Source organism: Hyalella azteca, unplaced genomic scaffold, assembly GCF_000764305.2.
Source record: "Hyalella azteca isolate HAZT.00-mixed unplaced genomic scaffold, Hazt_2.0.2 contig11647, whole genome shotgun sequence".
Classification (NCBI taxonomy): domain Eukaryota; kingdom Metazoa; phylum Arthropoda; class Malacostraca; order Amphipoda; family Hyalellidae; genus Hyalella; species Hyalella azteca.
This window is the reverse complement of record NW_025941636.1, coordinates 364,447-378,204: the sequence shown is the minus strand read 5'-3', so window position 1 is coordinate 378,204 and position 13,758 is coordinate 364,447. Positions and strand designations below refer to the sequence as shown.

The 13,758-nt window shown below is 37.6% G+C and overlaps 1 protein-coding gene across 1 annotated transcript in view; it reads left to right on the top strand.

Moving 5' to 3' along the window:
* The first annotated feature begins 7,617 nt into the window (after positions 1-7,617).
* Positions 7,618-13,758, top strand: part of LOC108668161 (dual specificity protein phosphatase 22) — a 33,079-nt gene continuing 26,938 nt past the window's right edge. Inside the window, exon 1 of the mRNA XM_018155323.2 lies at positions 7,618-8,212. Coding sequence (XP_018010812.1) covers positions 8,192-8,212 — 21 coding nt within the window. The 5' untranslated portion in view covers positions 7,618-8,191. The remainder of the gene's footprint in view (positions 8,213-13,758) is intronic.

The following is a 13,758-nucleotide window of genomic DNA, read 5'->3' as shown; positions in this document are numbered from 1 at the left end:
CCTCCCGTTCTCGATGTTTGAGAGGAGCAACATCTTGCTAGATGTCCTACAGACTAAAAAAATGAATGCTAAAGAGTTTTGCCAGCAAATAAGGTGCGTTTTACGTGTCATCGCTAAATTGTGGTCTCAGGTGACGTCAACTAAACGTTTCCTGTGTCAGCAGACAATGCGGCAATTATTACGAAAGGCTTTGTGTGCTTTTCTGTGTGTAGCGGATTGTGCGAACTTGTTGCTCTGTTGTGTCGTATTTCGTGTCGAGCAGTGGCGGAGTGTTGAAGTGAGTGCTGTGGACTCCTAGGAGTGTCATGATATGTTGACCCCAATATATTCTTTGCTTCGGTTCATCAAAATGATCCGTGATTCATTTTTCCACAAGTGAAGGTATATCAGTTTTCTTTCTTCTCTCTTTTCTCTGACGATAAAAAGTTACATTCGGAAGCCGAGTGAGAAAAATAGGGACGTGAAAGTTTGTCATTAAAAAATTCGCGTGATTCTTGCATTCTCGATACATCAGTTTTTATGCGAATGTGATAGTAGGATTACTTCATTTTATCTTTTTATGCTTCTAAAGTCGAAAAACTGAACTTAATTCCCTCTAAAAAATGTACGATGGAACATTCTTGTGCTTGACCTAGTGCAGCATTTGGCATTCAACGTGCAAGTACCGAAAGTAGAGTTTAATGATGAAATTGTGAAAATGATGTTTCTAAATACCAATTAATAACCATCTTCAATTTGAGTAAGAACGAGGTGATATACAAAAAAGAGAAAATAATCTGCATCAAATTTTAAGGTAAATTATTGTTTTCCAAACATCTTATAGTCGGCCATCTTTGATTCGGCCCTGTTTTTTGTCACTATTTCCTCGTAAAACCAGGAAGCCCAACAGCTGGAGAAGCTAAAGATTGGAGGGCGTCGCTGAAATACTTTCTTAATAACCGCGTGCCGATCGTAGCTGCTACGTCATTCAGACACGCATTCAAGAACTTCTCGAACACGTAAATGCACGTGTATGAACCAATAATATAAATGTACACAGTAGCTGCCAGAATCTCAATAGAAACAGAGATCTAAAGCGACATGATCAGTCGCGTTGGTTATCTCTGATGATATAGTGGTTTAACTCTCCACGATGATAGAGGTTTACACTTGTTTTCATATACGACGATCGTAGAATGTTGTCTATATCTTAACATTAATCACTAATTCACCGCTAATTTCTTATGGGTGAATTGTGATAACCTCATACCAGAGTTTTTAAAATTTATAGCTAACTTGTTGATACAATAAATTTTAACGGGATCGATTCAAACTGCGCATTCTAAAATTTACCGAATAGATCGAGGCTCTTGACAGTTTTATTTTGTGTAAGGTTCATCAGAATCCGTTAGAGCGATTGTGCTTCCTCAGTAACGTATAACTTTGATGAAGATCGTAACATTAAATGTATTTTTTTCGGAATATAGTCAAAGCTCAAGTGAGAAAACAAAGAAAAAATGCATCAGCATTTGATCTCGTTTAACAAATGTAAGTTAAGTAAAATTGTGATGTTGTCGTCATGACCATATAAATATTGAACTTTATTTTAAACGTCCACGTTCAGCGAATAATGACGTAGCTTCCTGATCAAGTTCAGAGTTTTGGCCCTGCATGAGGTTCTATGTAGACACAATCTCAACGGAACGAAACGCACGACGAACTTGCGTCCTGAAATGGATGTGAAAGAAAATATACAAACAAACCTGCAGGAAGATTCCCAAAGAGAAACAAATGCATTCAGTCGGGAAAAAGAAATCAAATCATTTGAGGAAAACGACAAAAAACTGCATCAAAGGTTGGGAAAAGTTTCAAATAATGATATTAGCTATTATGAGGATGCCATTGTGATGACAACACAAGTAAATGAATACAACATAGAACACATATCAAAACAAAATAATAAAAAGTTTGAAAGCGAAAATACAAATAACGATTCTAGAACATTAACAGCTACTAAAAGCCACGCGGAATTTTCAAGAAAATTGAACGCGTCATCGAAAATAAAGTGGTACCATGTGTACGAAGGTACGTACAGTCCGCTGAAGGCCGAGCTTGGGCTGTACGACAAGCCGACGTTCACGGACATCGGGGTGGTGCAGGAGGCTAAGAGAGGCATCATGAGCACCGCAGAGCAAATAAAAAAGGTTTTAAGTGCTCCCACGAACTACGCGCCGCTTAAAACCTCAAAGAGCAAGCCTAAGATCAAGAAACGTTGTCCTCATCCTAATCACGACGGAAAATACATACCTTACTATCATGGTACCAAGAAAACCGACAAGAAGTCATCCATTTACGTCAGACGACTAAATTCACCTGGTATAAAAAACATGCCAAAAATGGACTTCAAGGATCCCATTAAGTTTCAAGTAACTCCAACAAGCAATGCGTATAAAACGCTGAAAGATAAAAGTGACGCCGTGTTGAAAGAGAGCAAAAGTGTTAAAGAAACTGCTGGGGACACATCTGGACGATCAAAAAAATCTGTTACATTTAGCGACCAAACCTCGTTGGCTCGAAGGTCCTGGCTGCTTGAATCGTTACGTAAAGAAGACACGGAGAAAAATCTACCCGAGACAGCTGAACCGCTTCAGAATAATTTATGTCAAAAATTGAAACCAGACTTTTATGAGGCCACTGATTTAGAGCCACTCAATACAACAGAGACTCATTCATCTTGCTTGGGATGTTCAGGCAAACAAAAGTCTGCAGGACCGAAGAGTGAGGTCAGCGTGCGATCTAATTTGATCGCACTTACATGTCCTGGGGAACGCTGCTGCGACTGCGGGGAAAAATATGGACATTGTTCCGGCTGTGGAATTTGCGGACAACAGAAAGGAATAGAACCCGGGCTGCCTGCGGAAGCAGAGGTAAAAAAATTAATCAAGATTTATGAGAAAGGTGGAGGAGGAAAACGGTATGAAATGATCGTCAATGGAGAGAAGCAATATGATCTCACCGTTAAGAGCGTGACGCAGGCTGATTACGGGAATGAAAAAAGAGATAAATTTCTTACAGAAAGCAGCACGAAAATACGAAAAACTTCAATGGATGAGAAAAAAATCAATCAAAAATTTCAAGCAGGTAAAGTTTCAGAACAGTTTGTTAACGATAATAATTTGACTGAACTTAATCATGAATCGAAATCAATGGAGATACCAACCGCTGGAAGTGGCAAAAAATCAAATTCTCAAGAGATTTCCCCGAGATTAAATATGAATAAATTCGCGCCACACAATTATTCAGACAAGCAAGAAGCTCGATCTGAGAATAGATTACAGACGGTTCGTGCTAGACTCTGCTACATTGATAACGTCAGTGATGATGATAAGATAAACCGAACTGGCTCTGGTTGGAAGACTGAATGGAAGAACAAAACCGATTCTGTCGACATCCGCTGTGGCAAACTCGGCATCGCTGGAGAGACGAAAAACAACCGCGTTTGCTCGATAACTTACGGCCAGCGTCATCTATACTCCCAGTTCATCAGAAACTCAATAAAGAAACAAAATGAAGCCGATAATATGACTAAAAATGATATGAAAAAACAGGAACTTGCATCGCGAATTGACGATCAAAGTGTAGATTACAGGCCAAGCTCGATTCAGGAAAAAACTTTTCTTGCAGGAAATGCGACTATGGCAGCACCCACCCACAAACAAAAACCGAACCGGCTGTTGACGCAAGGTTACACAATGATAGCTTCTTCCGACGCTCTCGTAATGCGATCTCCGTTCTCGCCAAAACGCTGTATGAAGTTTCCCGCTACTAAGTTTCCAGTCCAAAAACAGGAACGAGTTCGTTTGGAAAAAGCTGAATTCCATTTTGGCGACAACCCATTGCAGAAATCGTCTTTCTATGAAGGTGTTTTCGGCAGCCACGGTCCAAACGAACCTCCTCTTGCGCTTCAGGGCCCAATTTCCTCCCAAAACTTGCTTTCGAAATATTTTCGTAATAGGACTGCGGGTAATGTAAATGATATTTTATTTTCAAGCTCACTCAATTTACGTGAGCAAGTCCCCGAACACCAGTCCACAGACTTCCTCTCTTTGCCCGTCACGTTGCCGGCACAACAAGACCATTTGTCCAGCACTGCAGCCGTGGCAAGCGAGCGCCGCTTCAAGGGCGTAAACAGGCCATCTTTTGAGTGCGGTTCTTTCCTCAATAATCCCTCAGTTCAACGGACTGAGAAGAAAAGCCATTCTGAAATATTCCTACGAGATTCCTTAGCAAGAAAAGGACGGGCCGGAATCCTTGAACATTACCACGGCACAAAACAAGACTCGGCGAGCGTGATAACACGACACGCGAGCTTACCAACCAGAGCGAGGCACGGAGCAGGATGTAGGTGAGTCATACTCAAAAAGCTTTAATTTTTCTCACCCGGTAGAATCTAGATTACCGACTGTTTTATTTAAGCGGAATTTCTGCTTTAAGACATGATGTTTGCGCTCCTGTCTCAAAAATAAACTCGAAAAAATATTTCTCAAAGTAATCATTAGTCTAATATTCCGTTCTGAATAAACACGCAATGATTATCCATGTATTATAATCAGTAAAATACTGTAGACATTTAACAATAATTAATATAAAATATCATAGAGGCAGAATATACCAGCGTATTGGGAGTATAAATATGTTGGCCAAATATTTTAAGAATTTAAACATCTATACGTTATTAGAGTTACACCTCGGTTCCTTTGCCCTGGCTCAGGTTGGCGGAGGGATACTGGCCGGTGTTCATCGGTCTAGACATCACTGCTGGGGGTCCAGTTTACCTTAACGTAAGTCAACAAATTCCAATTCAGCTGCTTCCATAATTAGATCCTCTTAATTTAGAATATTTAATTTGTAGTATCACGCAGATTGCAGCACGGTTAATGGCGCCAACAAAATAATGCAATATTTTACAGTGGCTTCAATCCTGCGATTGTTAAATTATCGCTAACAGACTTTAATCAATTTGCTTAATAATTTTTTTGCTTCGTCAATTTGATTTTATAAAGTACCAACATAATCAACAACATTCTGGCCTCTAAATGCAGATAATTTCAACATTAACGAAAAACATCAGATGACTTCTATGCCCTAACCTTCGTTCCAGTGACTAACTCGTCGAGGGCCGAGCAAAATAACTTCTATTGAGAATACAATTGAGATGCACTTTGCAACTCGTAGACCATGAGCTTCAAAGAGTTCAATGATAACATCATTCAGATCTGTCCAAAGACTTCACATTATTTGTATGCAATAACATGCACTTCAATACGAATAAATAATATAAAATTTTCTGGGAAGTTAACTTGTAAATTCGAAGAGAAAAATTCTGTTTATGATAGTGATTCGTTCGAGTCATGATATTTGATTACAGAACTTTCAATAATGTTTTATCTTCAACACGATATAAACAAAATATGCGTCATATGTTTGTTTCTTGGGGTCTGCAGTAAAAATTTATTCGTGCCGTATCAATTGTCCGTATACCTTTTCCGAAATTTGATGCTGAAAGATCCTATGGTAGCAAAATTGTTTCAATGTAGTGTATAACTACATGTAATTCGTGCTAGAAGCAAAGCCATGGAAGATATTTTGCTGATGCAGCATTCATCCGAGCTCGTGAAGCGATCACCGCGCCCGGCCAGAAGCAAATGGTTCAGGCAACAGTCCAGATTGCCTGCAGTTTGTTTCCATCAAAGATAAACGCAGAAGATAAGAGCCAATTCTTTTCAATGTACCTAAGAGGCTTTCATGAAGTCAAATGCAGCAAATGGAGGACAAAAAGGGTCAAATGTAATATTTCGATTCATTTTATCTTCAGATGCGAGCAGTAGATATAGAATAAATGAATATGTTGATCATAAATTCCAAACGCAATGGAAAATTCAAAGAGGGCCGGACGATCGCCTTACAGTCAAAAAAGGCGCACAAATTAAATGGAGTGGCATTGAAATGTTTGGAGGACAGAGATAATTTCGAATAAATAACAGTTAAATCTTTTCTATTACAAAATAAATTATTTCAAGGCCCAAATGGAATTATTTATAGAAATTATTTTGCATTCAATGAATGTAATAACTATCATATTCATGAAATTCATTTTATAATAATACTGTTAAATGAATATAATGGTTTAAACACCATCAGAATGAGTCGTTCGAGGAATTAGTGAAATACAACTTAGATAGATATGAGAGTGATCAAGATGAAGTGAAAATATTTAAACCGATAAATTTTAAATATCTACTACTCCAGAAATGACAAGTGCACACTAAATTGGTCGAACATAGAAATATAGAAAGAAATAAGTAGTTTGGGAACTTTCTTTTCAACAAACTTCGTCTCAGATTATACAAATTTCTACAAATAAACATTTCTGGAAGTTAGCCCAAATTATGCCATGGCTTATCAAAAATTTAAGGCTGACCCACGATTTCAGCAAGACAGATTCGTGAAGTCTTTAGTGTTTGATTGCTAAATTTGAAAATTAAGTATGATAAAAACAAGCGCTGTAGGCAAACATATACACCAAAATGATATTCAAATTTCGGTGTAACTCACAGAAATTTTACAATACGACAGCATGAACAGCCATGAATTACAGTATTAAAGAGATCTTGAGCACACGATGGATATCGCTGACATCTCTTATTTACGACACTTTAGTTCTTTTATTACCTACGAGATCCGTAATAGCGGAATTTGATATAATGGTAGTCGGGATAACGGTACTCTCAAATTTTGATGTGGTCGTTCGATAATATGATCACTAAATGAATACTGTGGCACGATGTGAAGTAAAATTAGTCCTGGGCAATGCCAATTTAAGCTGCAAGGTATTTTTTTATAATTGGAAGATATCTGCTTTGCCTTGTGAGTAAAATATATTAATTGATCGTTAAATTTCTATTAAGGGTCTAAATTTAAATTTAGAAATCAGTGAAAATATTTACTTAATATTTTCCCGTTATTGATTCAATTTTGTACGCGGACGCTCGAGTTACAATTTTTATAGCTCATAAATCTAAATCTCAATTTCCGAGGTTGTACAGGTCATTAAACATAAGAATTTATAGCGTTATTTGCTTGTAGTTAGATGAAATAACTGTTATAAAATTTTGTATTCCTTCAATAAATTGAACAGTGAATTGCATTGGCATACACAGCAAAAATGACCGAGCGGCCTATTAACTGAATTTTCATACTGCGTCTGACTGAGTGGAATGCAACACGCGGCTGAATGGTTTGCATCACACGGCTGAATGGTTTGCATCACACGGCTGAATGGCTTGCATCACGAGGCTGAGTAGTTTGCACTAGTTGGCTGAGTAGTTTACATCACATGGCTGAGTGGTTTGCTCCACATGGTTGAGCAGCTTGCACCAGTTGGCTGAGTAGTTTACATTACATAATTTAGTTCTACGTGAGTGGTTTGCACCACATGGCTGAGTGGCTTAGCCGGAGGGCGTAAGGCTGGCGCAGAGGCAGGCCCTGCAGACGGCACTGCCACAATACCCCTCATGTCGCGTCCTGAGCTTGGTTCAGTGCCAGTTGTTCAGTGCCTCACGCGACGCCGGCGAGGAAACATACGTTCGCTGTGTCGGCTCACCACGCCCGGCAGCTTATAATGTATACCAGCTGTTCCATTCATAACTAATCACTTATCACGTTATTTTTTCTACGGTATCGAACGGAACCACGGGATCATTTTTCTTTGATCATTTGAAGTTGCCATTGGCCAAGTCAAATTACTGCTTTACAATGCCCAAGTGCAGTCTCGCTACCACCAATTCCAGAGACTTGAATCTACAGTTTGTGCGAACGTATTGAGCCTCCTAGCACCGAGCTCTGGTCTTGATGCTGGAACATAACTTTCTCCTACTTTCTGTGGACAACTGTGAATTCTGGACTGACTATTACTAACGAGTTACTGTGGTTACTACTGCTAACGATTTACTGTGGTTACTACTGCTAACGAGTTGCTACTGGCGATCGAATTGACTGCAGTTTTGTTTGATTATTTCGTGCAACATAATTTCAAGCAGCGCCATAAAAGAATCAAATTCACTTACTTCTGGTGTTTTCAAATGGAAAGTAGCAGCTTTCCCACGTCGTTCAATTTTTGGGACGTCGGAAGGTGCCTTTGAAATCTTTCACCATGGGAAATGGGATGAATAAGGTAAGGGTAAATAAGTCTGCACGATTGTGAATATTTTGTAAACGAACTTTAATCCATTTTTTTTGTTCGAAATAACAATGGGTTGACTGAAGGCTAGAGCATGTGTCACTGGGAAACGAAGGTAAAATGCAAGAAAAATATCATTTACCTACAATTTTACCACGTATGAACATATTTGCCAGGGAAATAAACGAGTAAGTTTAATACTGGCTGTAAAGACCGCAGACTTGTTCTGCATGACGATGACAAAATGTTATTTTTGCAAGAATCCACTGACAATTGGAAGAGATCTCCATATACATCAAATAAATTAATGATCATATAAATAATGCCTATGTCAAGTGTTTTGTAAATTAATTATTAATTTTTCCTCTCGAACGGAATTACAAACTGTGATTTTGTGTTATATTAAGGCTAATAATAACAAATTGAAATAATCTTGGCCAGCATTGTGGGGAAATATAAGTAATAATTTTGCGCTAATTAACAAAAATTTTTTAATTAAAAATTCCAGCCTCCTGAATCAACAACGTTCAATTCATTTAATTATAAGTTAGGCTCCTGAATGGAAATTTCCTTCAAGCTGTCGCAAAAGTTCGGAGCCTTGCGGCTATGCGAGATCAAGCCGCCTTCGTGGACGGAATACTTCATATATACATTCATTTATTTTCATAGTTGAAGAATTTGCTTAGTACTTATTAGACAAATTATTGTCTCGTGAGCCACTGAACTACGGTGAGAGAGCAAAAAATAAATAAATAAATTTAACACAAAAAGACTTTGTTAGATACCTTTGCAATTTTCTGTAACCTTTCGCAACACATTTATTTTTCCTCTTAGTTCTGGGGATCGTTTTAGATATCAGTATTAAGTTTTTTTATGTGGTATTTTCAATACAAGGCTCATATTATATACTAATATTAAGCTATGAATTAGGTTTATCATTAAAATGAAAGAGCAACACCAATGTTTGAGGCTGAAGGATATGGGATTTTCAGTCTTTATTTTGCGCATCACCTTATGTTTTTGTTTTGTTTGCAGGATTTTTAGAAAAAAAAATCATTCAGACTGATGCGACTAATACTGTATATTCAATTTTATCAGACATTACGTGCGGCACGCACTGAAATTTCAGCTAACCACTGAGTCAGTAAAACTTAGGTGGGCAACTAGTGGCACCGAAATAAAGTGTTACCTCTGTGGTTTGAATCTAATTAAACAAAATAGATTGCTCCAGAGAAGAGATCTAATCCTGACAATATGCTTTTACCGAATAATCGAACTGATGGCATCTGATCACGATACAGCTGGCTGAAATATCAACATTAGGCTTCGAAAAACTTGCTATCAGCCCAAAAATGTTGTTAATAATTATGAGCGGCCAAAAGTCAAGTAGGTCAATTGAAAAATGTCAGTTCAATCCGAATTTTAATCATAAGGCTTACGTTGTTATGGTAATGAGATCACCGAGAATCCCACAGCGCCAAGAGGAGTCTAATATCGCCACGAACTCGTGATATTAAAGGCTTCAAATGAGCTATTTTAGCAGCCCTGGCGCTGCTGCGCCATTTGAAGCAGACGACTTTAGACGACTCATTAAATTTGTTTGTGTGCGGCAGCCATAAGCTTTCCAAGGAAGGAATAAAAGTGTCGCTTTCTCCTTCTCGGAAGCCATTATTTGGAAACTTGGTTCGATTGATTTTTATTTAAATCGTTCCCTTTTTAATTAGCTTATTAGAGCCAATGATACTATGTAATTCAATGTGCATATAATTTTATCCTCATGACTGAGTAATAGTTTGAGAATACAACTTTAGTGGATAAGGATTGTGAAGGATTTTTATAAGGATTGTGAAGTCTAATTTTTTTATTGGTCCGCCCCGTTAATATAATACAAACTTACATACATTATGATGGATAATAGAATGATAAGAAATCACTGATTGACAATGAAAGATTTAAATGAATTAAAGGACGTCATACAGTCACACAAACTCATTAATATCGAATACGAACGAAATTAACCGCTGAAAAGCTTATGTCGGGCGCTGTTTCGTCTAGGATTTTGTGAGGGTATGAAAAAGTTCGATACAAATGTGCCACTTATCAGTGTTATTGTTGGTAGGAAAAATTTGAAGAACTCAGAACAATACATTTTCCGTGGATGTCAGAACGACTTAAGTCCATTGCGTAGCGCCCACAACCTAAGCCCCCAGACGTTAATGCGCTTTTGATTAACAAGGAAACTGGCGAGCTTTCTGGCTGCAGTCGCCGCCAAGTCCTAACCTTGATTGATGACTGCGGCAGAGCTCATTTTCTATTTATCTTGTTGCCATGGCTTGTTGCCATTTTCCATTTGTCTCTGCTCGTTGCTATGTCTAACTTTAATTCACTGTTAGGATCCCGTAAAGTGCTCTTCATAATTAGAGACAAGAATCAACTACAACTACTGCAGAATAAAAAATTTATTGTGGCCATACACAATAAAAAAATGACGTCATTTATAAGTGGGAAGAATTTATGTTTCTGGAAATTCAGTGGGCAGCGTTTAGGTCACAAATCAATCAATGAATAAATAAAAATAAAAGTATATATTACGTACGAGCATAGCTATAAATGGCGTACAATGGTGGCGAATATAATTTAAATTTGGGAAAAATTTTGTTGGATTCATTAGGAATTTTGTGCAGCTGAGCTCGGGACACGCGAACGTCGTAAACAAAAGCCAGTTGACTCCCTAACAGGGCCTCTGATCTGCTTAATTTGGACGCAAATAAGCCACATTCCATGTTCCTCGAGGACAGAAAGACTGCTTCTTGGTCTGCTCTTCTTGGCGGAAAACTCCCACTGCCACCCAGCCTTGTTGTCCTTGGCAGATGTAGTTGCCTTGAAGAGCTCAACAAGACTTCTTCTTCTTGGTTTTCGAGGTCTCTTTTTGACCAGGAACTTTAAAGTCGTTATCGCAGTGTGTTGCTCGAGAGACATTCTCTTTGATGAATTTCATCAAAAGAATTCCTTAAAGCACCAATTTCTTAAAAATACATGTCAGAATCCGGTTGAAATACTTGCACTGCAAAACAAATAATTAATTCACATTAACCTGATATACGATCAAGGAAAATAACACGTTTCTGCCACAAGATTGTAATTGTGATATAATAAAATTATACCACATTATTCTCGATTAATAGTTACGATTTTGAGCCCCAATTTGATTTGCAGGAATACTACAAAGGAAAATGGACTGCTCTCAATTCATCTTGCAATTGCTGTGTATACATTGCCGTTTTTTAACCCATATATGAATAACTAATGTAGTTATTCATATTTATTCAAGAGTATAAGGTTGGCTCTCGCTTATTCATTCCCTACACTCCAGGTCTGAATGGCTGCGGGTCTGAACTCTGAATGGCTGCAGGGGAGCTTTGATTGTGAGCATTTGAACGGGACATGCCCTGTCATTATTGTGCTGAGTCACGGTCTTCAGGTTATTAATTATCATCCAATTAAAGTAGGGAGCGATGTTACTTAAACCTCACAAGATCATCCTAACCTAGGTTTACAAAAAAGATTACACGGAAAAATTACAAATGTTGAATAATAACAAATAACAAAACAAGTGTCCCTAAGGTGAGGTGTATTGCGATGAAAAATATGCCGCGAAATAAAATATGTGCATCTCTTTTTCGTTCATTCTTTATCGTGTCCAGATATTTTTAAGAAGTAATGCTCGATAAAAGTACCCCTGCTGATATCAGTGTTAATGTCGATCTTTGGTGATTTAATAGTCAGGATGAGAAAATTTTCCAAGTGATTATAAATATAAAGAATGTTTATATACAGTGGAACATCTTCAGAAAAGATTTCGATAGCCGAGTTTGAAGTTGTTCAACAATATCTCCGAAATCAAGACGCTATAAAACGATTACTCATTGCGTGCTTCACATTCATCAGCTGGATTACCCGGTACTCGCTATATATTGATTCAGCTCACCTGCGTTCAGTTACACAAAGAAATCGATCGCAACAAAAGTAATGGCACTCGGAAACGACCTCATAATTTTCGCAACGTGGCTCCTTTTATTCTGGGAGTCATCGTTGCGTCCTGCCTGCTGGAGGAAACTGCCGAGAAAACCTATTCTTTGTCAAGATTCACGTGTCTGTAAATTAAAAAAATTCTAGGTGTGAATTTCTTACTTTTGCAACAATACGGCTAGAATGCCGGAAGAATTCAGGTTGGGATTTATGTCTTGCTCGTTGCATCAGTTTTACTGAAGACGTTTACTAAATGGCTTGAGATGTTTTATATGAACTTGTCGGCCAGAGTGTCAGCTTCTTGTATCAAAATTTGAAAAAATCGTTTCTTTATTTAGATTAAATTTTTTTATTGTTATATGCTGTATTCATTTTCAAACAGTGTAAAGTGATAACATACAATGTTGAAGAAAAATACACTGGAATTTAACGAAATACGATTTTCAAAAGATGGAATTTCCGTGGACTCCTTGAATACCTGGTGCAGTGTATGGTGGTCCAGCGGTGAGCGAGGCTGTCCGGCTTTTCAATATCGGAAGTTGATGTCCAGCATTCTTGTTATTGGCAGTCGTCAGGTCGGATAAAAAACAGTATTCCGCATTGCAGGCTTGCGTGTCTCGCTCAGTAGCAATTTTAGGAGAATTTAAATAATCCGTTACGGTATTTCAAGGAATATTTGCACTATAAAAGATTTATTTATTGGGACTGAAAATCACGAGCTGCCCCATTGAAACATTTCAGGGGTAGTAAAACCGGGTGCTTTTTCATTGAAAACGTAAAATTATATTTTTTGGCGCGATGCGTTTAGAAATTGTTAGTTTCAGCGCATCATAGGTCAAGGAGATGAACAATATTTCGGAGTTCTTTGTGCTCTTCTCTATGTTCATCACTATTTGTCGGTTAAAGCTCAGCAGGCAAGAAATTACTTTTATTATTTAAGTGATGCAACTAGGAAATTTAATCTAATTAAATTGACACAAGTAGGGTGATAATGAGTAGCACCACAAATGTTAAGATAATGAGAGTCGCAGAGCAATATTATACTTGAGCTCAGTGTATAACTATATAAGGTAGGTACCAATAAGTTAATTAACGTATTATTCATGTAGACACAAAGTAAATGGGGAATCTATATGATTTGTGTTGGGTTTCAGGTTTTTTGTGTGTTTCGCCTTTTAATAAGGCAACAAATTCCCTTAGAAAATAATCAATGAAATTACCATTCGAAAATAAATTTACCTTGCTACTTGAATTGAATTTATTTCCATTAAATTTTATTTGCGAGGCAATAGAATGGACGTGAATATATAATTTATGCTCAATATATTAACTTTTCTGGAATTTCATACTTAAAGAATCTGTACAAAATATTCTCAAAAGTCGTAACCTGATATCAAATTAAAAAAAAAAACGCCCGAGTTCATAATAAGTTTTAGGAATTCTTTTCTAAGCTCAACCATTCGTCTTGTGGGCTCATTTGTGTATGTTTCAACAACTCGAGTCCCTCATGT